General features: G+C 58.4%; 1 protein-coding gene across 2 annotated transcripts; it reads left to right on the top strand.

Moving 5' to 3' along the window:
- The first annotated feature begins 11,869 nt into the window (after positions 1 to 11,869).
- B9D1 (B9 domain containing 1) lies at positions 11,870 to 25,641 on the top strand. 2 transcript variants are annotated; one of them, XM_028089449.2, is made up of 7 exons: positions 11,870 to 12,054; positions 13,675 to 13,743; positions 15,821 to 15,932; positions 20,068 to 20,164; positions 21,248 to 21,310; positions 24,997 to 25,064; positions 25,372 to 25,641. In XM_028089449.2, the coding sequence occupies exons 1-7, from the start codon at positions 11,992 to 11,994 to the stop codon at positions 25,512 to 25,514; spliced, it is 615 nt and encodes a 204-aa protein (XP_027945250.1). In that variant the 5' UTR covers positions 11,870 to 11,991; the 3' UTR covers positions 25,515 to 25,641. The 2 variants fall into 2 exon arrangements, with proteins under 2 accessions (XP_027945250.1, XP_027945251.1); XM_028089450.2 differs by having other exon boundaries at positions 25,305 to 25,460.
- The last annotated feature ends 868 nt before the right edge of the window (positions 25,642 to 26,509 follow it).

Here is a 26,509-nt window from a genome sequence, read left to right as displayed (position 1 = left end):
ATAAATAAAATATTAAAAAAAAAATAGGGAGATACCTCATAAAAATCTTGATTTCTGGTTTCTTCCGGAAAACCAGAAGATCTGTCAGCCTCAGACTTGCACTGGCGCATAGCAGTAATGGGTTGTAACTGAGCAGTACCCCACACCACTGGAAGGGCACGGGCTTTCCAGTTCACCACAGTCCCCACCATTCCGTAATGCCCGCCCCAGCACAGTCCGAGTGTCAGATGCTATTTATCATTTTACTGGCACCACTGTTTCCTGCATATATTAAAAGCAGGAAAAGAAAAGAGGCTGAGAGGATGTGGGTCAAAAAAAAGTTGTTCAAATAACCTCCAGGGGCCCCCCATTGTGGCAGTGGGGGTAGTCAGTAGTTCCAGCCAAGGTTTGGGGTGGCCTCTCATTGGGCAGGTGAAGCCCGGGGATGGAGTATAGGCATCCCTCGCTTTATTGTGCCTTGTGGATAGTGCGGGTTTTTGTTTTGTTTTGTTTTGTTTTGTTTACAAATTGGAGGTTCAAGACTTCCCCGGGGGAGGTAACTGCAGATATGGTGGAAACAGCAAGGCAACCAAGAACTAGAAATGGAGCCTGAACATGGGCCTGAATGGCTGCAATCTCATGATAAAGCGTGAACAGATGAGGAGTTGCTTCCTAGGGACACGCAGAGAAATGGTTTCTTGGATGCAGTCTACTCCTGGGGAAGATTGTTGAGATGACAACAAAGGATTTAGAAGATTCTGCAAACTTAGCTGAGAAGGTGGTGGCGGCAGGGTTTGAGAGGGTCCACTCTAATTTTGAGAGAAGTTCTGTGGCTCTGTTGCTATCACACAGCATCTCATACTACAGAGGACTCATTCGTGAAAGGAAGAGTCAAGCAACGCAGCAAATCTCATTGCTGTCTTATTTTAAGAAACTGTCATGGCCGCCCCAGGCTTTTGCAACCACCACCCTGAACCCTGACCAGTCAGCACCCATCAACGCTGAAGCAAGACCCTCCCCCAGCAAAAAGATTAGGACTTGCTGAAAGCTCAGAGGATGGTTAGCAGTTATCAGCAATAAAGTAAATTTTATTAAGGTACGTACATTTCGGGGACATAATGCTATTGCACACTTATTAGACTATAGTGTGAGCGTAACTTTTATGTGCCTGGTGAAACCCCAAAATTCATTTGACTCCTTTTTTTAAAAAACTTTTTTTTAAGATTTTATTTATTTATTTGAGAGAGAGAATGAGATAGAGAGAGAGAGCATGAGAGGGGGGAGGGTTCCGAGGGAGAAGCAGACTCACTGCTGAGCAGGGAGCCTCATGCGGGACTCGATCCCAGGACTCCAGGATCATGACCTGAGCCGAAGGCAGTCACTTAACCAACTGAGCCACCCAGGCGCCCGACTCCTTTTTTTTTAAAAAAGATTTTATTTATTTATTTGAGAGAGAGCACGCACAGGCAGTGGGGAGGGGCAGAGGGAGAGGGAGAAGCAGGCTCCCCGCTGAGCAGGGAGCCCGACGTGGGGCTCGATCCCGGGACCCTGGGATCATGACCTGAGCCGAAGGCAGATGCTTAATGGACTGAGCCACCCAGGCGCCCCCATTTAACTGCTTTTGTCATCATATTTGCTCTATTGCAGCGATCTGATGCGGAACCCACAATATCTCCAAGTTGGGCCTGTGTGCTAGTGGCCAGACCGTTGTCCCCCGTCCCTCTCTGGAAGGGGGAGGGGACTCCAGCCCCAGCCAAACGCAGCAGAGAGCCATTTTCCCCCAAAGGAAACCTGTACTTTCAGGAAGATGAGATGGGCCCTGGGCCAGTAGAAATGGCAGATGTGCCCTGCCCATCTGCACCCCTCTACCAGCAGAGGAAGTGTAGCTGAAGTTAGAGGAACAAGGCTGGGTCTCCATCCGAAGAAACTGAGATACTGTATTACTGCCTCCCCTCCAATCCCACAGTTTGCAGATGTGCTTTGGGATCAGAAACACCCGCGTTTGACCCCTGCTCTGCCACATCACGGCCATGGTATTCTTTATTGTCCATGCGGTGTCCTGGGGTCAATGCCATGAGCATACATTCCCAACCCCCTCACAGGAGAGACCACGTGTCACCCAGCCAACCACTGTCCCCGGTGAGAAGTGCCAAGGTGGGGGATGCTCAGACACCAGGGAGCTCAGAGAGGCCTCTCGCCCAGCTGGGCAAGTCACGGATGGACGTGTGGGCGTGTCAGTGGGGACCCGAAGGCCAAGCACGTGTTGGCCAGCCAAAGCGGCCAGGAGAATGGAGGAGAGGTAGGCAGAGGCTGAACTCTGCAGGACTCAGAGGCCATGGAGGGAGCGGGGCCTGGACAGCCCTGACCTCAAGGTCCTCATCTGTAAAGTGGGGATGTTCAGACCTCTCTGGTTGGGTTGGTTTATGGATTTGAGAAATGACAGCCGGGAAAGCTCCCGGCATCCTCAGAGGTGCTAGACCAGCTGTCGTTACACACACGCACCCTCCCCTAAGCCTGGGGCCTTGTGAGCAGCATTTGCGGTGTGTAAGCATTTCTGCCCTCAACTTCCCCTTCCAGACAGTCACTGTCACAATTTACTGCTGAGAAAATGGGCTCGGCCGGGGAGAGAAAGTGACCCAAGGCCACCAAGCACGGGGCTGAGGGGGTGGAGTAAGCTGCCTCTGCATCCGGGACACCCTGTACCCAGTTCCCGGTCTTCACAGACACACCTCACTGACTAACGAGGCAGCTGTGAGTAATCTGGTTCAGCCACCCAGTGAGCGACTGGGGCATCCAGTGGGGAGAGCCCATGTGGCCAGACCTCAGCTCACACCCATGTTGACAAGGGCCAACGGAAGCTGCTCCCAAGGCCCCACTCTTCTGAGCGGAGGCAATGAGCAGTCTGCTGGGTCCCCTCCACTTTCTCCTTCCCTGCTTTCCTCGGCGAGCCCCCCTGCTCCTCATGCCACCTGTGGGACAGGGTGGCCTGAAGGTATCCCTGACAGGATGCTCCCTCCCAAGAAGGGGGCCAGTTTAGTGGATGAACCTGCAAAGGATGCTGCCCATTCTCAACGGGGGTATATCAGGCACCTGCAAAATAGGTGGGCGAGAGGAGCTGGGAGCAAGAACTCCCTTTATGGGACCCCCGGGTGGCTCAGTGGATTAGGCGCCTGCCTTCCGCTTAGGTCATAATCCCGGGGTCCTGGAATCAAGTCCTTCATGGGTCTCCTTGCCCATGCTCTCCCTCCCCTTGCTCGTGCTCTCTCTCACAAATAAATAAATAAATAAAATCTTAAAACAAACCAACAAAAAAGAACTCCATCTATGAGCCCATGGAACTCACCAGAGGTAAGGACTGAGTTGTAATCCCCTCAGGTGGCTTGAGGCAAGCCTCTCTGAAGCTCAGTCTCCCCTTCTTTGTCATGAGGGTAGCAATCTGTTCTCCCAACACTCAGGCAGGAGTCTTTCCAAGACTGAAAAATGGGGAGTTGGTCTAAATTAGACCTGAGTCCAGGCCTGATTGGAACATGGGTCCTGGTGTTAATGACAGCAGTGGCTGGAGGTGGGAAGGACTCTGAGCAGGGAGGGAGGCGCCCACAGCTGGGGAATGGGGAGGACAAGGTGGCCCATTCTCCCAACCCTCAACCTAGAATGATCAGTTACAATTGCACCACACCGCAAGTAACAGAAAACCACCAACCCTGGCATAACCCATGACGATGTATTTTTTTTTTCATCATGAGAAATCCAAAGTACTTTGCATTACTTTTGTTAAGGTTTATTTATTTGAGAGATAGCATGTGCACGCGTATGTGCAGGAGCACGAGTTGGGGGAGGGACAGAGGGAGAGAATCTTCCAGCAGACTCCCCGCTGAACACAAAGCCTGACACGGGGCTCAATCCCACGACCATGAGATCACGACCTGAGCCGAAACCGAGTTGGACGCTCCACCGACTGAGCCACCCAGGCACCCCGAAATCCAAAGTACGTTGTCGACCTTGGTTTAGCTTGTCAGGAACTAAGGCTCTATTCACTTTGCCATCATCCTCATGACATCTTCCCTCTCCTAACTCATGACTGCAAGACAGCTGCTGCAATCCAGCCATCACATTCATGTTCCAGACAGAATAAAGGAGGCAGAAGGACATGGTGCTACATCCATCCCCCGTCATCACAAGAGCAAACGCCTTCCTGGTAGTCCCCAGCAGACGTGCACTTACATCTTAGAACCATGTCATAAGCCATCCCCAGCTGCAAGGGAGGCTCAGAAATCCAGTGCGTCCATAGGCACATTGCTGCCCCACGAATCGGGGTTTGTTGGAAAGGAAGAAGTGGAGAACAGATACTGAGTAGGTAGCTCGTAGGTACGAAGGGAAGAGCCAGATCTACTGGTCACAAGGGCAGGTGGGAAGTCTAGTGCCCAAGACCAAGATAGGCCTCTTCTAGGGGCCCCTGAAGGCTGGCAGCCCAGGCGGGGGCCTAGACCCCCCATTCGGGTTCCATAGTTTCCCCAGTGCAACCACCCTCCTCATCTCTCCAAGCCTTTGGGACTCCCATGCTCTTTCTGAAAGGTAGCAGGTGCCAAGGCCACGCACAGCCCAGAGCCTAGTGTCTCCCTGGGGACAAGCAGGGCTGGGTATGAGGCAGGTGCTGCCTGGCAGCCCAGGCCTGCCCCTCCGATCACCACCCAGCATTGCCAAGCCCCGCAGGTCACGCACGGTCACGGCGTGACACACGTGCACACTAGCAGTCAGTCCCGGTGCCCGCATGTGCGCCCCATCCATTTAGGTTCACAGACATGCTTGTACCCACACACAGAGGGACTCACAAAACACCGAGACACTGCTACATACACACACGCACAGGGTACGGGGACATGCTCTTGCACGCACACTTGCATTCACACGCACAGGGGTCCGCAGAGACACACGCGTCCACACAGGAGCAATACACACGCAGGGACACGTCTGCATGGATATGCAAGGTGTGGGACACACATGGGGGCTTGCACACGCACACGTGCGCACACACGCACACACACACACACACACACACACACACACACCTTCCTTCCCCCACTGCTTGTACTTGGTCTATTTTGCCTCAGTACCCAGCGGCCAGGACAAACTGCCTCCACCCCATAGGTCATGGGGAAAATAGGAAGGGATGTTTCTTTTCTTTTTTTTTTTTTAACTCAGTGAATTAACATATAGTGTATTATTGGTTTCAGACGTAGAGTTTAGTGAATAATCAGTTGCATATAACACCCGGGGCTCCTGACATCACATGCCCTCCTTAAGGCCCGTCACCCAGTTACCCCATCCCCCACACCCGCCTCCCCTCCAGCAACCCTCAGTTTGTTTCCTATGATTAAGAGTCTCTTACGGTTTGTCTCACGCTCTGATTTCATCTTGTTTTATTTTTCCCTCCGGAAGGGACGATTTCTGCCTGGAAGTGCATTACATGTGGGAGACTGGGGCGGCTGATGCTGAATCCAGAGAGGCAAAGACCTGCAATGCGGGGCAGGCTTGTCAACTCCCAGACTCGGCGGACCCGGAGCGGGGCAAGGGGGCGGCCGCCAGGGGCCCAGCCCTGGGACACAGGATGTGACAGAGCTGGATCTCAGTGTGGCTGACTGTATTTGCATGCCTGCACCCCCACAGGAGAGGGACTCCCCCCAGGGCCGGCCTGCGAGCTCGTTGAGGAGAGGGCAGGAAGCCTGCCAGGAAGTTGCCATCCCTGGCTTCCAAAGGCCTGGGCAGGTGGGCTGACCTCATGGCACAGTGCCTGGGACACAGGAGCTGCTCAGTAAATACCTACTGATTGAGACGTAACTCTCGGCTGTCATGACCTTGGTGTTGAGTTTTTATGCTGGGTGGGAGCAATTCCAACAGCCTACGTAGGAGCCTCAAGCCTCGGGTCGGAGGGGGTCATTGCCCCGAGCCAGCCAGAGGCGGACCCGGATTCTAGCCCAGCCCCCTCCCACCTGGCTGTGTGATCTGGTGAGGCCCTATCCATCTCTGAGCCTCGTGGCTTTGTCCCCTGTGAGAGAGCTACTAACTTCAGCCTGCCGGGCTATTGTGGGGGGCCAGGCGGCTGAACGGATGGGAAAGCACTTGGCAGTATCTACAGCCCCTAAAACGCGGCACTGGGAACCCCATGCACCCCACCATTTCTCAAAGAGGAAAACATTGTGTAGCTATGAGCAAGGAATACCCTAGAACGGTCAGAAGTACTTATTATCAGCCTCACAGGATGTAAAAACATAACTCCCGTTCTTTTTTTTTTTTTTTTTTTTTTTACAGGTTATGATGTGATTTTACATGTTATCAAGTAAAAACCTTGGGTTTGGGGTGGGTTTTTTTGCCCCTTTCAATGCATGTAATTTCAATAGTCTGTTAAAAAGAGCCAACAAACAATATCAAATTACATTTTGTTGGGTTTATTCTGTAACCGCATTTTAAAAAAAGATTTTATTTTATTTTAAAGATTTTATTCATTTATTTGACAGAGAGAGACACAGCGAGAGAGGGAACACAAGCAGGGGGAGTGGGAGAGGGAGAAGCAGACTCCCCCGCCAAGCAGGGAGCCTGACGCGGAACTAGATCCCAAGTCCCTGGGATCATGACCTGAGCAGACACTTCACTGACTCAGCCACCCAGACGCCCCTAACAGCATTTTTTTTAAATCACAAATTTTCATCAAGTAGAGGAAGTCTCTGCTTAGATTCCTTTCCAGCATGGCGTGGAGACTCTTGCGTGACTTTGTCATCTGGGACATTTAAAAAAAAAATCATCCTTCTGTTGTCCCTTTTCCCAGCCTTGGTGACTTTGGTCCATTTAAGAGTGACGCCATCCTAGATTCTCTTCGTTCTCAGCAGTTTCTCTTGCCAGGGAGCCTCTCCCACCATCTCCTGGCTCTTCTCTCCTTTCCCTTCCCTTCCCCGCCCTGCTCCCTCTGGGCTGGAGCTCCGGGGCGGGGTGGGGATGCAGGGAAGGAGTGGTGCCCAGGCCCACGAAGGGCAACCGGCACCTGCGACCCTCCCACAAGCTAGTCAGGGCACACGTATGCCACAGCAACGCCCAAAGACGAGGCATTAAACGTCACCAGCCTCCAACGGGCTTTCTTTGACCAACATAGTGTCACCTGAAAATTCACCGGACATGACAAAATTTTCCAGGTGTCTTTTTTTCTTTTCCAAGATTTATCTATTTATTTGAGAGAGAGGGAGAAGCAGACTCCTTGCTGAACAGGGAGCCCGACGCGGGGCTCCATCCCAGGACCCCAGGATCATGACCTGAGCCAAAGGCAGATGCTTAACTGACTGAGCCACCCAGGCGCCCCTTCGGCTGTCTTTAAAGCAGCAGGATTTCAGGCAACTGTGGATCCAAACGCCTATAACCGGGGCTGCTATCCTGGGGGCACGAAGCTGTCCGGCCCATCAGCAGGTGTCCAGGCAGGTTGGTTGGGCGTGTTTTGATCAATTGGGCATCTGATGGCATGGGTTCGCGCCCTCCTACAAGAGTTATTCAGTATTCTACACACCACCCCCAACCCCAACAATTGCCTGAGGCGAAGCAGTCCAAGCGCACAGCTACTGAGGGGCCCGAGCCTGGGTTAGAACCCGGTGTTGTCTGACTCACTTCTCTACAGCTCCCCCTACTGGCTAACTCCTGAAGAAGCCACTCGAGCCGCTTCCTCCCTTCAACTTCAGGGGTTAAGAGAGCATGCATGCCCCGTCCCTAGGCCAGGCTTGGAGACGCCAGGGATTCCTCCAGCCTTTCAACGGCCTCAACAGGAGAATGAGATAGTCCAGGCATTGCCCTTCTCTTACCAATGCAGATACTGAGGCCCAGAGTAGGGCAATGACTTACCCATGGTCACACTGAAAATGGGAGACAGGCTGGAGATGGAAACTGAGGGCCCTACGCTCTATGCTGGGCTCTGCCCGAGACCCAGACTTGATTATTCTGCCGTGCTGCTGGAGGCTGGGATCCCTGAGTCTTCCCCACACCCCCGCCCCCGCCAACTTGAATCTACACCCTCTCTCTGGCTGGAATCTGAGGGCTCAGTCCTGGCCCTTAAGGCTCCAGCCCTGCCCCCTAAAGTGTCCCCCAAAGACCTCCACTCATTCACTTGCTCATTCGACAAGGGCTCCAGTGTGCCCTCCCTCCATGGGCGCTCGCGGAGTTGTCGGTGGGGTCCGGACCAAGTCAAACCACAGCCTCTTTGTGGTGGGGCTGGGACTGAGGGGCCGAGGGGTCCAGAGAAAGCCCCTGGACCAACATGGGGTGGGGCACAGAAAAAAGGCAGGCTGAAAGAGGGGACATTTATCGGGACCTTGAGGTTGTTCAGTAAGAAGCTTTCAGGCAGCAAAGATGGAAGGGATATTCCAGGCATGAAGGAAAAGCATGTGGAAAGACACCAGGGTGCGCTGAATTGTAACTTAAAAATAGTTACTTTAGGGGCACCTGGGTGGCTCAGTCAGCTGAGCGTCTGCCTTCGGCTCAGGTCGTGATCCCGGGGTCCTGGGATGGAGCCCCGCGTCGGGCTCCCTGCTCGGCGGGGAGCCTGCTTCTCCCTCTTCCGCTCCCCCTGCTTGTGCTGTTCTCTCTCGTGCTGTCTGACAAATAAATAAATAAAATCTTAAAAAACAAAACAAAACAAAAAAACCCAGACTTGGGGTTGAGTAGTGGGAACTTGGGTGCATGACAGAGATGGTGACAGGTAGTGTGTGTGGGGGGGAGCGTCTAGCCTGCAGGGAGGAGCTCCATGTGGATGGGGCCTGACCTCTGAAGATCCTGAGGGTGGGACCAGATGGATGGGGTGGGGCACCTAAATCAGATCCAGCTGCCTTCGTCATGAGTGAGCTCCCCGTGTTGAGAGAAAAGCAAGCAGAGCTGGATACCCCACCGACAACCAGGTGAGGCAATCTTCCCGGGAGGAAGATGGGGAGGGGCTGGGGAGAGGAGTTCAGAGAAGACTCCACAGAGGTGGGCTTTGAAGGCTGAATAGGAGTTCTCTGGGTGGGCAGGGAGGAGCGGATGTGCTGGACAGAGGGAAGAGCATGAAAAGGCATGAGTATTCCAAGAACTGCTTTTAATAAGAAGACTTAAAAATGTATCAAGCTGCAGACTAAGTATCTGACCTACATTATCACATCTAATCCCGATGACGACACCCTGGGTGTAACCGGGAAACAGGCTCTGAGAGGTTGAGTAGCTTTCTCCAAGTCACACAGGATTACATCGCAGGCAGTCTGACTTCAAGCTGTGGGGGTGAGAGGTAGGAGCTGGGGCTGCAGAGCTTAGCAGGGTCCTGGATGAACAGTGGGGCGCCACTGTTCATAGGAAAGAGAGGAAGACTACACGTCGGGGACCCCAGAGCGGAGCTGTGAGGCTTGTTCTCCTGAGGTGTGGGACCCAGCAAGAAGGGCCCAGCCCCGTGGCCTTGGCAGGCAAGCGTCTTCCTAGATACCTGGCACTAGTGCGAGGGGGTCCTCATCTCCCGAGAGTGGGTGTTCACGGGCACCAGCTGCTTTGGCAGGTGGGTGCGGGGGCCCGGGAGGGTGGCGGAGAGGCGCTCCAGCAGGGAGGCCCCCAGACTCACCGTCCGCTGCCCTCTATAACTGGCCGCCGTCACTTCAGAGTGACCCTGGGCTCAGACCGACTGGTGCCGGACACTTGCGAGAGCACGTCCCGTGTGGCGGAGCCGCTCCCGGCCCCAACGCTTCCTCCCGCGGCAGCTCTGCTGAGCCCAAGGGTTTGACGCTGATTTCAGTAGGATGGGAGCAGAGGCCCGGGACGGGTGTGGGCAGCAGGGGGCGCTGGCCCAGGCGAGGCGGGCACCTGCGGAAGCAGTAGTCCCCACAGACCCTGAGCCCCAGGGAACAGCCTGGCTCTGGTCCCCTCCCCTGGCACTCTCCTGGTCTCCTCCCCAGGCTTAAAGCTTCCCTGGGAGGGCTGTGAGGATGCAGGGCAGGATGGAGCCCTAGTAGAGGGGTGTGGGGAGGGGGTGGGGAGGGGGGGTGTCGGGGACGGCGTCCTCCCACCCTACCCGGGGCCTCCTATTCCATATCACCCAGCCAGACATCTAATGTGCACACTTGGTTAGTGGGTCGGGCGGGGTGCAGAGGGAGAGGGAGAAGCAGACTCCCCTCTGAGCAGGAAGCCCGATGCGGGGCTCGATCCCAGGACCCCAAGATCATGACCTGAGCGGAAGGCAGATGCTTACCCGACTGAGCCACCCAGGCACCCCTGACATAGCCAGGTTTTAAACTACTGGAAGCCCCTGGTTATTTGATAATCACAAGCATTTTGTTGACAACTGACTTTTGGGTACTACTGAGTCTCAAAAGCCACAAGGAGGAAAGAGTATGGTAAAATTTGTGGGAGAAAGCATTTTAACTGGTAAGAGGGTGTGAGGGGTGGAGGCAGGGAGTATGACCAAGTCCCTGGAGGGGCAGACAACTCCCACCCGAGCTCTGAGCTCTGTGTGTTGTCGAACTGGGGCCCCCACCCATCTGGCCTCCAGATGTGTGAACCAGAGGTCTGAACCCTGGCTGCCCACAGCCCCCCCTCCCCTATCCAGTTGTCTCTGCTCACCTTTCCGGGAGTGGTCAGTGGGTCCGGGCTGCCTTTGACTCCTCCTTCCCTCTCCTGCACAGGTGTCTGAAGGGAGCCCCCTCGTCGGCTTCCAAGCTAGCAGCTAGCTGCTGCAGGGCGTCATGACCTGGGGTCCCCGTTGGGGGCCTGGCCTCTGGGAAGTCTACACACCTGTGCATCCCTTCATTTCCTGGATCAGAGAGAAGGTCTCTAATGCCACTTTCGGAGGCCCTGCCAAGAAGCGCCCTTGGGCCTGGCCCGGGACCAGAGAGAGGAGGCACTGGGGCTCTTTAGCCTGTGAGGTCCTGGGTGTGAACCCTGATTCAGCTACTTACCTGCTGCTGTGACCGTAGCCCACCCACCTCCCCTCTCTGAATCGGCTTCTTCTTTGAGTAATGGCGAGGTATTCAATTATTCATTCATCCAACACTGTTACCAGGGCTTCCAGTGTGCCAGGCAACCAGAACACAAGGTCAGCGTGGGGCCCCTGGGCTCATGGAACAGGCCGGCTGTCTAGGGGAGGGGAGGCAAGCATCAGCCCGAGACATGACAGTAATAAATGTGCAAATGCAACCCATGGTGAGTGCTAAGAGGAACAGGATCGCCCTGTTAACAGAAGCTACGACCTACTCGGGGCGGCCGGGGAGTAACTTCTTTGAACATTATCCCGGCAGAGCTGTGGATTCTGGCTCACTCTTCTTCCGACGGCTTGTGGGCCTGTTGCCCCCCCTTCACATTAAAGAGCCGTGGCTTGGACTAAAGGTTTGTTGAGGTCCCTCCCAAATTTGTTTAATAAACTTTGGGGGGGGGCATCCCCCTGACCCGACGCAGGCAGCTGCTGGGCCCCAGCTGGGGACTCTCCAGAACCCGGGCGGCCTGACTCGAGGCCTTCGCGCGCGAACCCCCGAAGGGCGGTGGTGGATCCACCTGCGCCCCGCGGGCCCCCCCTCCGCGCGCCCCCGCCGCCGTCCTCCGGGTAGCGCCACAGCGCCATCTCGTGGCGGAGGGCGCCTGCATCACTTGGCTTCCGGCCGGCCTGAGTCAGGGAGCGCCTCCGCGCTTCGGGGCGGGCGGGGCCGAGGCCGAGTGGACACACACTCCCCGCGGGTGTGACCGGACCGGGCGGCGCGGCTAGATTCCACACAACAGGCCCACGCTCCGGCGTCCGAGTTCTCCGGAGAGGGTCAGGGCTGCGGAGCCCCGCCCTCCAAAGCCCCGCCCCCAGCCGCCGCCGCCGCCGCCGCCGGCTGCGCCTGCGCACTGCCGCACACACGCACTTGCCTTAGCGAAGGTCCCGTCCCAAGAAACATGTCCCACGCGCCACGCCGTCGGTTTCCAGGGAAACCCGGCGCCTCTTAGCAACCCCGCGCGGAGCCTGGGTCGTTTCCTGGCGCCCCCAGCCTAGCCATGGCGGCCGCGAGTCCCAGCGTCTTCCTACTCATGGTCAACGGGCAGGTGGAGAGCGCCCAGGTGAGCGGCCGTGGACCTCGCCCGCCCTGCCCTCAGTCTCCCCGGGGACCCATCCCGCGACCTCCGGGGCCGCTGCGTGGCCCCGGAGAGGCGCGTGGTTCCTCCGAGCCTCTTGTCTCCCTCGGTTAGGCGGGGGGAGGGGAACCAGCAGTTGAGAGGCTTGCCTGCGAATCCTCAGCCCCAGTATGCGCGGGTGGAAACAGGCCTCGAGAGGTTGAGCTCGTGCCGAGGACACGCTCGGCCAAGCCTGTGAGCCCGGGTTCGGATTGTGTCCAGTGGGTTGAGTCACGGGCAGGAGCCTAACGCGGGTGTAAGGGGAGGAGCCGAGGCTCGACCGGGACGGGGGGCCTCGGTCCTCAAGTGCTCCGCCCTCTGAACCCTCCGATTCCTGAATTTGGGCTAGAACGGAGGTGAGCTGGTGAATCGGATCCAACGATGGTGGTGGTGGTGGTGGAAAGATCCAGGGAGGGTCTGTCCAGTCTGACAGAAGCGGACGCTACTCTCCATCTCCTACACTTTATAAGAACCGTTTGTCATATTTAGATATATACATAGATATGTTCACCATGAATTCGCTCTGTGCCAGACTTGGCGCCCAGGACTGATCATTCAGCCCTCCCAGCAGCCCTGTGAAGTGGGCATTACTAGCATCCCCATTTTACAGATGGGAACACTTGCCCAAAGGGAGTTGGCAAAGCTGAGATCGGAACCCGGGTCTGCCTGCCGCCAAAACTCTGCTGCATTACCCTTCCAGGCTGTTGGAAGATGGTGTTTATTATATTATTGTGAGGATTCAGTGAGATGGTTTGGGTAAAGCTCTGGGTCTCTCTTGCCTTCCTGTTTCATCGGGATTACATCCCCATACTCCCACCCTGTCCACCTGCCCCTTGGCCTAGTGTCGACTGCCTTCCCCTCTCCTGGGCCATTTAGGGCCCTTGGCTGGGCTGGATCACGTCTCTCTGCATTGTCAGCACCCATGCCAGCCCCGCTGTGCCTCCCACTGGGTTCTGAAACCAGAACCTCCCTCTCTCCAGGCCTTGAGCTCCAGCCCTGTGTAGGCTTTATGTCCCGACAGCATCCTTTCACTTTGGCACCATTCCCTTGGACCTCCTCTGTGCCCACCCTTGTGCCAGGCACTGGGGACCCCAAAGCATCATCACACTTGTTCCCTGCACACAGTCAAATGGGGTCAACAGAAATGAACAAGCCATCAAAGCTTTGATGGAGGGAGGGACCAGCGGCTGACAGAGCCAGGATGGGGGTTGCCGGCGGCGGGGGGTGCTTAAAGCATCCTGGAAGTTAGGGCGGGCTCCCTGGAAGGTAGGTTTTGAAGGACAAATAGGAGTTTGGCAGATGGAGGAATGGGAAGGGCATGCCAGACAGAAGCCAGAGCCCGGGCAAAGGCTCAAGGGTGGTAGCAGCCTGGGACTCTCCCTTGGACTCCCACATCTCGGGCCCCAGCCCCTCTGCTGCACCCCATGTCCTCATTCCTGGCTGTTTCTTAGACCCCACCCCAGGTGCCTGGTGTTCAGAATTTCTGTCGGTTGCCCTTACCTAGCCAACGCGTCGGCCTCACCATGGGTCTCCGTGAACAGAAGCTGTGTGTGCTTCTTCCCACAGTTTCCAGAGTATGATGATCTCTACTGCAAGTACTGCTTTGTGTATGGCCAGGACTGGGCCCCCACGGCGGTAAGCTGGGCTCTCGGGCCTCCCTTACTCACAGCCTCCATGACTGATGGGGGTTCCGAAGGTGTCCACCGTGCCCCTTCCCCTCCCAGTTCAGAGCCCGTGGAGAGGTAGACACTGAGTTCAGGGGGTTCCAAGCATGACTTTGTTCCTGGTAAAGCTGGAGCGGGGAATGCAGCCCCGATCAAAGCCGTGCTCGCTCACGTTCCCTGTCCTGGGAACTTGCACATGGCGGCAAAGAGGGGTGCGTGGGCAGCCCGGAAGTAGCCGGGCCCTCTGTCCCTCCCCCAGCCCGTGGGGAGGGCTCTGGGGAGTCAGAAGGCAGAACAGAAGCTCTCCTTGCCAGGCTTGCCTCAGAGCGCTCTGACTCCCCCAGACAGCCAGACGGGAGTCCCGGCCTTCGTGGAGTGCACATCCCTGTGGGGCGAGACGGACAATAAGTACTAATGTTCCAGTGTGTTCTAGTAAAACGTGCCGAGGAGAAAGTAGAGTCAGGAAGGGAGGTGCGGAGGATAGAGAGAAACTGGAATCTAGGTAAGGGGGCCAGGGAAGGCCTCCCTGAGAAGGTAACTTTGGGTCCAGAGCTGAAGGAAGTGAGGGAAAGAGCCGAGTGGAAGTCCGTGCAAAGGGCTCTGCAGGCGGAAGGAGGAGAGGTGCACGGGCCCTGAGGCGGGAGTGTGCCTGGCGCGCTTGAGGAGCAGGGAGGGGGCTGGTGTGGCCCGTGAAGAGCGTGAGCAGGGAGGAGCGTGGCTGCGGCTGAAGCCGGGGGGGGGGGGGGGGGGGGGGGGGGCAGTGTGGTGAAGATGAGGCAGGCCGCGGACGACACAGGCACAGTAAGGACCCCAGCCTCACACAGGGTGACGCGGGACCCCTCCGAGGGTCTGGAACAGAGACGGTGACCCACCTTGTATTTTCCATCGCTCCCTCTGGCTGCTGTGTCCAGAGTAGATGGGGGAGCAGGGGCCAGATAGGGAGACCGCGGACTGTTACCAGAAACGGAGGAGCAGAGACAGCACGGAGACAAGGCGCGGCACTGGGGCGCTGCACTTTCCAATACATTTTGAAGGCGGAGGCAACACGGTTTCCTCTTGGACAGATGCGGAGCATGAGAGAGAGGAGTTAAGAATAACACCAGGCTTCTGAGCCCGGGCACTTGGGAGCAGAGCTGCCATTCGATGAGAAGACTGGGTAGAGCAGATCTGGGAGAACTTTCCAGAGCTCCGCCTGGCGTGGGTTGAGGTTGAGGTTCCGGCTCGATACCCGGGCGGAGGTGCAGGGTCGCCAGCGGAGGCGGGGCCCCTGTCCTCTGGAGGTCAGAGGTGAGGACCAGGCTGGGGACAGGGGACACGGGTTTGGGAATCAGCCACACGCAGACCACGTGGGCAGCCCCGAGATGCTCCCGCACAGAGGGGAGAGCGACACTGGGAGCCCCCTGTGAGGAGGAAAGACCCAAAGACGTGGTGTCCCAGAAACCAGGCAGGGGGAGTGTGGCCAGTGCTGCTGCTGAGTCAGGTAAACTGAGGACAGAGAAATGTCCGCAGGTCCAGCAACGCTGCGGTCACTGGTGCTCCTCGCCAAAAACACTCCAGTAGAGCGGGAGCCTGTAGTCAGACTGAAGTGGGTTCTCGAAAGGAAAGCAGAGAAGGAATGGGAGCCAGTGAGTATGGACAGCTTGTTCCCGGGGTTTTGTTCGGCAGGGGAGCTACGAATGGGTTGGGGGGCGGAGTACGACAGAGAGTCGGCGCTGCTCCCTGGTACAGAAGGTGGCGTGCACGCGTGCACGGCTGCGGCACGTCCGGGGGAATCAGTGACCAGTGGGAAACGCCCTGCGGAGCCGCTTCCTCGGGCGACGGGATGAGAACCCATGCCCGGGCCGCCTCTCGAGGCCAGCCAGCTCTAATGAGACGAGGCCTGGAGAGACCTAGGAGCTGCTCCGGCCCCTCAGGGTTCCAGTTGTGCGAAGCTGGTGTGTTGGCAGAAGGTAGTGAGGAAAACAGCCCCCCAACCTGCGCGCCCAGATCAGGGGAGGGCCGTGCATTCGGAGCATGGGCACCAGCTGTCTCGGTCCCTGTCCTCACAGGGTCTGGAGGAGGGCATCTCACAGATCACATCCAAGAGCCAGGATGTGCGGCGAGCACTGGTGTGGAACTTCCCCATCGACGTCACCTTTAAGAGCACCAACCCCTATGGCTGTGAGTCTGCAGGGGCCCCCAGGGACACGGGGGGTGGGGGGGGTGGGGGGGGTGGGGGGGTGGCGCCCTCCGCTCCCAGGTCCTCTCTGCCCGTCCCCTGGGCCCTTGTGCCAGCCCCGTCCTGTGCTCTCTTCCCACCTGGCCGTTTCCCTCTACTTTCCCCCGCCACCCTACCCATCCTCCCAGTTCGTGGACAGGCGGTAGAGTTGACCTTGAGGAAGCTCCGAGTGTATCAGGTGGAGCCCCAGCCTGCGGCCCTGGCTGGCACCATGAATACTCGCCCCGGGTGGGCTTGGACTAGCTTCCTAATCCCATGTGGTGGAGAGATTGCGCTGCGTTTCTTTTCTCACATTAGGAAACTGATGCCAAAAAGTAACATCATTTGCCTTCAGCTTTATATCTAGCAGCTGAGCGTGGATTGGATTTCAGGTCCATCTGATTTCATAGTCTGGGCCTTTCTGCTGCATGTGGCTTGGGGCCTCGGCTTGCCGGGTGCGGGGGTTCTGGAGCAGGGGCTGCCTGGTGGTCCTCCTTGTCATTATCCATGAGTAAGAATGCTTCCGTAGGCTTCCTGGACCAGGGCACTAGATTATGGACCAGTCTCCTGCTGCTGAGGAGGGCTAGCAGGGGCAAATACAGTATTAAAAAGCGAAAACAAAACACAACTATTCACAGGCATCAGAGAGCTAGCAAAGTATTGGGAGATTTGCCAGGCCAAGATCCAGGAGAAAACAGACCTCTAGAGATGTGATCCCACTCACATCGCCCCTGGGAGTATTTGCTCACTCCACCAGACGTGATCGAGAGGCTGATCGAGGGTTTTGACAGCTGCCCTGGGCTCGGGGTGCAAGAATCAGGAAAATCCCTGCAACCTGGACGGAGAGCTTGAAGTGCTTGCTGCACCCTGGGAGGAAGGGGGAACTGGGAGCAGCCCAGCTCTGGATTGTTCCAGACCTTGAACACCGTTGCAAAAACTCCCAAATAAAATATTCATAAGCCAAGTCTAGTAGGATGTAAAAGGGATAATACTTCATGAACAAGTATGGTTTATTCCAGAAATACAAAGCTTATATAATATCTGAAATCAACCAACGTGATTCAGTGCTTTAAAAAGGAGAGTCACGATCATCCCCATAAATGTAGAAACCGTGATAAAAGTCAACATCCATTCATGATAAACACTTAGCAAACTAGGAATAAAAGGAAACTTTCCTTTTTTTTTTTAAACTAGGCTCCATGCCCTGTGTGGAGCCTGATGCGGGGCCAGAACTCACAACCCCTGAGCTGAGATCAAGACCTGGGCTGAGATCAAGAGTTGGACCCCCAACTGACTGAGCCACCCAGGCGCTCCTAGAAGGAAACTTTCTTAATTTGATAAGGGCTATCTACAAAAAATTTAGAGCAGACATCACCTTTTCTAAGTGAAATGGTGAAAGATTTCCTTGTGGCCACCACCACAAACGAAAGGCATAAGAATTAGGAAGAATATGTCCTTTTTTTTTTTTTAAGATTTTATTTATTTATTCATGAGAGACAGAGGAGGGGAGAGAGAGAGAGAGAGAGAGAAGCAGAGGGAGAAGCAGGCTCCCAAGGAGCAGGGAGCCCGATGTGGGACTCGATCCCAGGACCCTGGGATCATGACCTGAGCCGAAGGCAGACGCTTAACCATCTGAGCCACCCAGGCGCCCAAGAATATGTCCTTTAAAAAAAAAAAAAAAAGATTTTATTTATTCGAGAGAGAGAGCACGAGCAGGGGAGAGGGAGAAGCAGGCTCCCTGCCAAGCAGGGAGTAGGCAGCCCATGTGGGGATCGGTCCCAGGACCCCGGGACCGTGACCTGAGCTGAAGGCAGACGCTTAACCACCTGAGCCACCCAGGCGCCCGAAAACTGTTGTTTCACAGGTGACATTATGTATGTAGAATTTGCAAAATAACCTACAGATAAGTTACGAGAAATAATAAATTGGCATGAATGCCAGATAGGAGATAGACAAAACCCAGTGGCTTTTCGTATAAAAATAAATAGAATATGTATTCTCTTGTGCACAAAAAGTGATTCAAAAATGATATTTTAAAAAGAATTCCTTTACAATCATATCAAAATATAACACAGCTCAAAAGACAGGCCACGGAATTCACACCCATACACACTGCACGTCAATGAGGAAAAGACTCATCTCGTAGAAATACGGGCGAGAGACTGAGCAGGTACTTCACGAAGGAGGACGTCCGAGTGATGGAGAAACAGAGCAAGGTCTTTATTTTAGTGAGAAAGATTGCAGTGAAGGCAGACGCGAAGGCAGGCTACGGGAAGCTGCCCCCGGAATAGCTCCAGTCAGGGAGACCGAGGACCCCCAGCACTGTGAGGATGTGGCGTGAGGGGGGTGATCCGACCCCTTTGGAAGACCGCTCCGCGTTATCTTTGCAGACCGAGCGTCCGCATACCCTGTGCGGCTCCTCCTGGGACGTGTGCACGTGTGGGCAAGAGCTTGAATGAGAGTGGCAGCGAGCTCATAGCCTCAGCACCCGGGGGGCCCCCCAAGGAGAGACTACCCACATGTCCGTCGGCACTGGAGCGAACCAAGTCCTTGCGGTTGGTCCAGAGCTAGAATGTTTACTCCAGTGTTAATAAATTTAAAAAAGGGGGCGGGGAGGGGAACGCCTGGGTGGCTCAGTAGGTTAAGCGTCTGCCTTCGGCTCGGGTCATGATCCCAGTCATGGGATCGAGTCCCATATTGGGCTCCCTGCTCAGCGGGGAGCGTGCCTCTCCCTCTGCCTGCCGCTCCCACTGCTTGTGCCCTCGCTCGCTCTCTGACCAAAAAAAAAAAAGAAAAAAAAAAGGTTCTCTAGCATTGAGAACGAGCGACAATCCCCTACATGACACAGTTCGAACAAATCTCACAAACATGATGTTGCAATAAAGAAGCTGGATGCCAATACACTATATGATTCCATTCGTATAAATTAAAAAAAAAATTAGGTAAAACCAGGGCATTGGGGTGGCTCAGGCGGTTAAGTGTCTGACTCTTAGTTTCGGCTCAGCATGGAGTCCGCTTGGGATTCTCTCCTTCTCCCTCTGCCCCTCCCCTTGCTCGCTCGCTCGCTCACTCTTGCTCTTGCTCTCTCTCAAAATTAAGTAAATAAATAAAATCTTTAAAAAAAAAGATGAGTAGGGATGCCTGGGTGGCTCAGTCGTTAAGCGTCTGCCTTCAGCTCAGGTCATGATCCCAGGGTCCTGGGATCGAGCCCCTGCATCGGGCTCCCGGCTCGGCGGGAAGCCTGCTTCTCCCTCTCCCGCTCCCCCTGCTTGTGTTCCCTCTCTTGCTGTGTCTCTGTCAAATAAGTACGTCTTTTAAAAAAGAAATTAAAAAAAAATGGGTAAAACCAAAGTACCATGTTTGGGATGCATTCTTTGGTGGGGAAGCTTTAGAAGACATGCTTTCATCAAGTCAGAATAGGGGCTACCTCTGGGGGAGGGGGAGTGATGGGAAGGGCCCAAACCGTCCCTAACACTCACGGAGCACTTGCCCTGCATCAGGCGCTACTCTCCGTCAGAGGTGAGGGACCCGAGAGGCTGGGAGGTGAGGTGATTGATGGCCTGAGGCCCGTCCCACAGGCCACAGGTCAGCCTGGAAGCTCGCCTGCCGCCTATCAGCGCCTCCCCGGTGGGATCGGTGGTCATTTAAACGAAAGTGCACGGAAGGTCTTTCCCTCTGACCTCCCCCGCAGCACCCCAAAGCCAGCCCCTGTGGCCCGTGAGCCCGTGCGGTATGCGCTTGAATCTGACCACCTGTATCAGAAAGGAAGCTCCCGAGAAGCGGCCCCTTTACTCACTTCCCAGCTGGGTCCCTGTGCCTCACGCAGAGGAGAAAAGTGCCTTCAGGGGCCCTCCCTGTGTCGTCAAGGTACAGGATCTGCGGGGCATCCCGGCCCTGTGACTCCGGGCTGAGCAGGGGGCCTTGCCGGCAGGTGGCAGACCATGCTCCCCACTGCTGTCTCCGCCCTCCTCCCCAGATTCTGTGTCGGCAGAAGCCCTTAGCGGAGAAGGGGGGGGTCCCATGTCGGCTTCCGTTCTCTGCCCTGCACCTTCCCCTGAGTTACCCCGCCCGCTGACACCTTGTCTTGTTCTTCCCAAGGGCCACAGATCGTGCTCAGTGTGTACGGACCAGACGTGTTCGGGAACGATGTGGTCCGAGGCTACGGGGCCGTGCACGTGCCTTTCTCGCCCGGCAGGTGGGTTCTGGCTGTGCCCGGCTCCCTGGGCCACAGTCCATCCCTTGCTGGGCCATGCTGGCTTAGGACCAGGGCACCCCCCCCGCCCCCGCGCAGGGCTTTTCCTGGGACAGACTTCACCCCTAGGCTAGCAGTGTGCTGGGGTCCCCACGGGCCTGGGCAGCAGGGCTTGGGGGCGGGGGGCGAGGGGGGTTGGAGCCCATATCTGGGAAGAGGCCCACGTGGGTGAGGCCAAGACTGCCACCCGAACAGCAGGTGGGTGCAGGGAGTGTTGGAGGCCCCGCGAGGGGCTGGGTCCAGCGACAGATAGTTCGCAGGCAGTTTGGGGTTACAATTCAGACGCTCAGTCCCCTCCTGTTTCTGCCCCCGCTCTGTCCCACGAGCGCTCACTGATGCCCCCATGTGCCCAGCTCCCGCTGGTGTCGTATGTGACCACATGGGGCCTTCCTCAGGAGCCCCCAGAGGAGTAGACACAGATGGAGAGACGCAACTGTCTTTCGTTAAGCACAGTGGCAGGTATAGACAGGGTATTCTGGGGCGCCGAGGACACGAGTTTGCCTGGAGAAGGTGGAGGAAGATGGAGGAACAGCCAAATGCTGTGCGCATTGTTGCTGAGACAGAGAGTGCAAGATGTGGGGAGGAGGCAGGGGCTGGGGCGGTGAGGGGCAGGACCCCAGGCTCAGAGGGCAGGACTGGGGCAGGGGGCCGCAGCGGGGGTAAGGTTCCGGGCATCGCCAGGGGCTTGCTGGAGGAAGGGCACCCAAACGGGGCCTTGGAGATGGTGGAGGATTCGGACACGTGGGGGACAGGGCTTCTGAGGGCCCCAGTGGGAGCCGGGACCCCAGCTGTGATGGTTGTACCCCAGCACCCTCCTGAGCCTTTACAAGAAACAAGACTCGCAGGGACTCTGGGCCGTTTTCTGCACCTCGCTCCCAGCGCCGCACAGCGGGTGCGGGCAGCCGGCCCGCCTGGCCTTGGCTTGGACTTGGCATTGCCTGATCCACCGCTCCGGCTCGCCGGAGGCTCAGAAAGTCCCACTTTTCTGTTAGTCAGCACATCGGTCCGGAAAAACGTTTGTTTCAGGCACAAAAGGACCATCCCCATGTTTGTCCCCGAATCCACGTCTAAACTGCAGAAGTTTACAAGGTGAGTTTTCTACATGTCTCCCCCAGCGCCTGCTTCTGACCTACGTGGTCAGAGTGGAGGGAGGGAGGGGTGTCCCTGGCCCTCCCTCGTCGGATCTCCCGACTGCTCTGTCTCTGGGGCCCATGGAAGCGGGGGACTGTGGGATGTCCAAGGGTCGCTGGGCTCCCTTCAGCCGCTGTTCCAACTGCATGAGGCCGTGCACCTTTATGCTCTTGTGGTCTTTGTGTCAGAGCAGAGCAAAAGCTCTCGTCGGATGGGGAAATGCTCATGACATAATAGGGCATTAAAAAGGTAGGACACGAGAGGATACAGCAGTAGGAGCCGAAAGGAATCCTGCCGGGCAATTTCTATCAGTTTGGAAATGCCTCACATGTGGGGGCCTCTTGGAGGAGGTGATGTCTGAGCAGAAACGAGAGTGGAGGTAAGGGCCAGTGTGGGCGATCTGGGGAGGGAACATTCCAGGCGTAGGAAACAGTGCAAGGTCCACGGGCTTCCTGGGTGCGGAGCCAACAAGGACGGGCTGTCGCTGGTGGGTGGTGAGCAAGGGGAGTGTGGGGGAGACACCAGGCAGGGAACCTCTTGCCCCTTACCACATCCGCATCTAAGCTTAGAGGGCCGGCTGACTGCCTCGAGGCTGGGGATAGAAGCTTCTGTCCGCTTAGCTCGGCTGCAAGCCACCACTGCTCCCCGCTGGGTCAGCCGGGAATGGGCCCTCTGTTCACAGCCGGGATGGGGGCGGGGGTGGGGGGGGAATGGAGGACCACCTGGGTGCCCAGGTGGCAGCTGACGAGCAGCCCCTTGCAGGCCTGGCCAGTTTTGGGGTGGGCCTTGGCCGGAGCCCTGTGGGGCAGAGGGCCAGCGTTGGGCCTGCGCCGAGGAAGCCTCACTGAGTTAAGAGGCCTGGAGGGGAGAATCTGGCAGCCCGCCGCCCCTCGAAGGCCCCCTGGGAGGCCGCCGTGGTGGGAAGGTGCCCTGGGCCAGCGTCAGCTAGAGGGGACCACACCCAGCCAAGGACTGTGGGGAAAATGGGGGCTGTGCCCGTCAGCGGGTAGAGGGAGGTTAAGGGCTTTGAGCCCACGCCGATGTCCTGCCGGGGCGTCCACGCTGCTCTAAGCCCCGCGGCTCCCAGGGAAGCTCGGGTCTCGGGGCCACAGCCCTCTGAGGAAAGGGTCTCAGTGCTGGAGAAGTTTCTGGGTGCTTCTGCCGGTGCCTGGGGCTAGCAGCCCGGGGCCGGGGCGGTCTCCCCCGGGCGAGGCGTGTGCTTGCCGTTGGGACGCTGGGGAAAGGTCTGATGAGCGAAGGCAGCTGGATCCCAATCTTCCCAGAGCCCGTCGGTGGAGGCCAGCCCTCGCCCAGCCCACCCGGCCTGCCCTCCTCCACTCAGCCCTGTGTTAGTTCCCGGGGCCGCTGTAAGCAGTGACCGCAAACTCGACGGCGTCAACGACAGAAATTTATTGTCTGCCAGGCCAGAGTCAGCGTCAGTGGGCTGAGATCGAGGCGCCGGCAGGGCTGCCCCCCCCGACCCCTCCTCCCAGGCTCTTGGGGAGAATCTGCCCCTGGCCTCTTCCAGCTTCTGGTGCCTGCGGCCTTCCTTGGCTTGGGGCCCATCACTCCAGTCTCTGCCTCTGTGGGCACGTGTGTGACCTCACGTGTCACCCCTCCCCTGTCTGTGTCACCTCTCCCTCCACCTCTCTTAGAGGGACACTTGGGGCATTTAGGGCCCAACCAGATAATCCAGGACAACCCCCCCCCATGTTTAAGATCCTTATTTTAGTCACATGTGCAAAGATCCTTTTCCCAAATACAGTCACATTTGCAAGTTCAAGGGACTAGGACCTGATATCTGGGGCCGTTGCCCAGCTCCTGACAGCGCCCCCCGCCTCCACAGAGGGACAAAAATGCTTTTCCTAAACGCGCAACCTTAGAAACACATCAAGCATTAACTTCAGCTAGGGTGCGGCGAGACCCTGCGTTCTCCTGCCCCCTGACTTCGGGCCCTCCCCGCTGCCTGCGTGCCCCCGGACTCGCTTCCTCCAGCCCGCGGGGTCCTTCCCGGCCTCAGCCCTTGCCTGGACGCTCGCCCCTACCCCGAACGGCCCGTGCTTGTGGACCCCAGGAGAGAGCAGTGCAGTGGCTGCAGGAGCTCTGAGTACGAGGAGGTGGGGCTGTGCCAGGCTCTGTGGCTGCTTCCCCTGCCTACGAGGTGGAGAGCGCCCCCCTCCTTGTATCGAGAAACTGAGGCACAGAGCGGCAGTGGCCTGCCATCCAGCCCTGGCTGGAACCCCAGCTTCCCAATCCTCCACACCCCCCCTCCCGAGGCTGGGAGCCCGTGAGCCCCCTCCTCCACTGGCTGTCCCCACGGCCTGCAGACAGCAGGGGGCAGCCACTGCTTTGTCCAGCGGAAGCCCGGACGGAGCCCCGCCCCCGGGCGGCACCTAGTGGCACCCGTGCCCTCGCCAGAGAGTGCACCCGGGGGCCGGGGGGCTGGCCGAGTCGGGGTGGACTGAGCCAACAGGGGACTCCGGCGCGGAGCTGGAGGGCCTGCTGGTGGGGGGAGGGTGGGGGCGCTGGGGTGCTGGGGCAGAGCGCAGGCCCGCTGGCCCTCCCAGGCCAGCCACTTGGGTGGAAGGCAGGGCGGAGCCTGCCCTGGGGATGCAGGAACCTCGGCGGACAGACCGAGGGGCCTCCTTCCCGTGGGGCGCCCGCTGCCCACAGCTGCATCACTGGCCTCCCCCAGCAGGACCCCCAAAGCGCAGGCTGGAGGCGCTCCTGGACGGCTCGACGCCCGCGTCTGCCCACCCGGCGGGGAACGTGCACCCAGATTGCCGGAGGCACGGCTGCTGCTGGGGAAGGAGCTGCCCTGGCTCAGGCCGCGGGGCCTGGAGCGGAGGCCTGGGACAGCACCCCTGCACGCAGCCCGCACCGTCCTGCACCGCCCTGCTGGGGCCTGGGGCACGCCACCGTGCTGCTCTCAGCCTGGGGGGGTGGGTACAGAGCGGGGCTGCTGGGAGGGGCAGGTGCACACCTGCGATGGTGGGGTGAGAGGATCGTGTCGGGCACCCTGGAGCAAGCCCGTCCTAGGGGCACGTGAACCTCGAAACGAGAACCATAATCGGACGAATGTCTCACCTGGTAGGACAGAGTGCCTTCACCTCGAGCCCTGTGAGCTAGCTACCATTAGGTACAGCTGAGAGGAACTGGGGTTCAGGGCTTCAGAGACGGGAAGTGACTTGTCCTGGATCCCACACTATTGAGAGCCCAGACCTGGCCCCTCTGCCCACCCCAAGGAGGCCAATGCCGAACTCCGGAAGGATGGAGCGGGTCACACTGCCCTTTCTGGGATTTCCACTTGGGCTCCCACTGTGCCCCCAGCCCCACATCTCCCTCAAAGCCACGGGTGACCGTGATGGGAAAGCTCGGCGTGCCGCTGAGGAGGGGTGGGGCACAGAGCGCCCCGGGCCTGGGGGCAGCCTGCCGGGCCTCCGTGGACGCCACCCGTGGCACCCAGCCGCACCTTTCCCCGGCAGAGGGAGGGGGCGTGGGAAGGTTCTGCCCAGGGCCTGGTCCCCAGGGCAGGGCTTGGAGGAGGGCTGCTGGTTTCTGCGGGCAGGAGAGCGCCCACGTCTCGGCTCTGAGGCATAGCCGGGCCGAGGATCCTCTCACCCAGTGTTCTCCTGTCTTCCCAGCTGGTTCATGGGACGGCGGCCCGAGTACACAGACCCCAAGGTGGTGGCTCAGGGTGAAGGCCGGGAAGGTAAAGCCTGATCCCCCCAACCCCACCCCCCACAGGCAAGCCGGAGCCCGGGAGGGACTAGGCGGACCCCCAGCAAACACGGTGGAAGCCAGGCACCTGCCAGGCACACAGACGGACGGCGGGGGCAGCCCCAGGCCCCTCCCCCGAGCGCCGCTCCCACCGGGGCCTGGTGGGAGGATCTGCCATGGCCGTCTGTCCCTGGTGCCACCCCCGGACCTCCCGGTCGTTCCCACTTTACAGGAGAGACTGCCGGGGCGGAGACATTATTCCCAGAGCAGCCTGCCTGACGCTGCCCTTCTCTTCCCAGTGACCCGAGTCCGCTCGCAGGGCTTTGTCACTCTCCTCTTCAACGTGGTGACCAAGGACATGAGGAAGCTGGGCTACGACACTGGGCCTCCCGACATGCAGGGCGCCTCAGGGCCCACCCCGCCGCAGGGCCTCCCCCAGTGAGGGCCCCCGCCCGGCCCCTGCCACGGCCACGGACTCCGGCCACGCCGCCGCGCAGGCCAGGCGGCCCTCAGAGAACGCAGGGCTGTCCTTCCGGAGAGTTGGCCACAGATCCACCTGCTTGTGCAGCCGTGGGGGGGGGGGCAGATTTTTATATAATAAAGCATCACCTTTTCACCGAACCCAGGCCTGGAGCTACTTCCTCTCCCCTTGGCACTGCCCCCCACTCCCTGGGAGCAGGTCACTGGGGCCCGCCTGCCACCCTCCCCGCACTGCTTAGGGGAGAGGCACCCCGACGGCCACCTGGCATGTGAGGTCTGGTGCAACCCCGCTCTTGGCTGTGTGGCCTTGCCTTCGCCTCCACACTGCGCTCCCTAACACGGGAGGGAGACCAAGAGGCTTTCGGGGCTCAGTGCTAGGAGGAGAGAATGGGATCGGCGGGAGCCGCAGGGAGAGGCCCCCAGCTCTCCGGTCTCACGGCAGCCCAGCACCCTCAACACAGGTCCCCACGGCACGGCTGGGGCAGTCCCCCTCGCGGCCTGCCCCCCCACCTGGGGATGGGACACGCGGCCCGCCGGGGCTGCTCTCCACCCGGCACCGCCCTCAGCCCGATTCAAGGGGAGCCACAGAGCCCCGGGGAACCGGCCCCCAGACCACCGGCTTCGCCACCGCGCCCTCCCCCCCGCCCCCGCCCCCGCCCCCGCCGCCCTGGCTGTCCGTGGAGCCTGCCCCACGACACCCCTGCGCTGGCCCCACTCTGCCCCTCCTCTTACTTAGCTGTCTGCGCCCCGGAAGTCTGTGCTGCTCAGGGGCCCCCCCCCCGGCCCCCCGTGTGCTCCGCAACTCGTGGTCTGGCGTCAGCAACATTCCTGTGATTCTGACCCTCTGTTCCCGGTGGAAAGTTCCCTCCACTTCGGTCCTGTGCTGAAGCCCACGCTGGCCCTCTGCAGCCCCGTTCTGCTGCCCCCCCCGTGCCCCGCCTGCCCCCCCCTCCCCCC

This window comes from Eumetopias jubatus, unplaced genomic scaffold (assembly GCF_037043125.1).
Source record: "Eumetopias jubatus isolate StellerSeaLion01/CBP00866 unplaced genomic scaffold, mEumJub1_p1.0 scaffold_10, whole genome shotgun sequence".
NCBI lineage: Eukaryota > Metazoa > Chordata > Mammalia > Carnivora > Otariidae > Eumetopias > Eumetopias jubatus.
The sequence above is the reverse complement of the archived record's forward strand: the minus strand, read 5'-3'. Positions and strand labels throughout refer to the sequence as shown.

Excerpts from the sequence above, each read along its gene's own strand:
- B9D1 (XM_028089449.2), top strand. The coding sequence starts at position 11,992 with ATGGCGGCCGCGAGTCCCAGCGTCTTCCTACTCATGGTCAACGGGCAG. Across the intron at positions 13,744-15,820 it reads AGGACTGGGCCCCCACGGCG|GGTCTGGAGGAGGGCATCTC; the intron begins GTAAGCTGGGCT and ends CTGTCCTCACAG. Across the intron at positions 20,165-21,247 it reads GTGCCTTTCTCGCCCGGCAG|GCACAAAAGGACCATCCCCA; the intron begins GTGGGTTCTGGC and ends CGTTTGTTTCAG.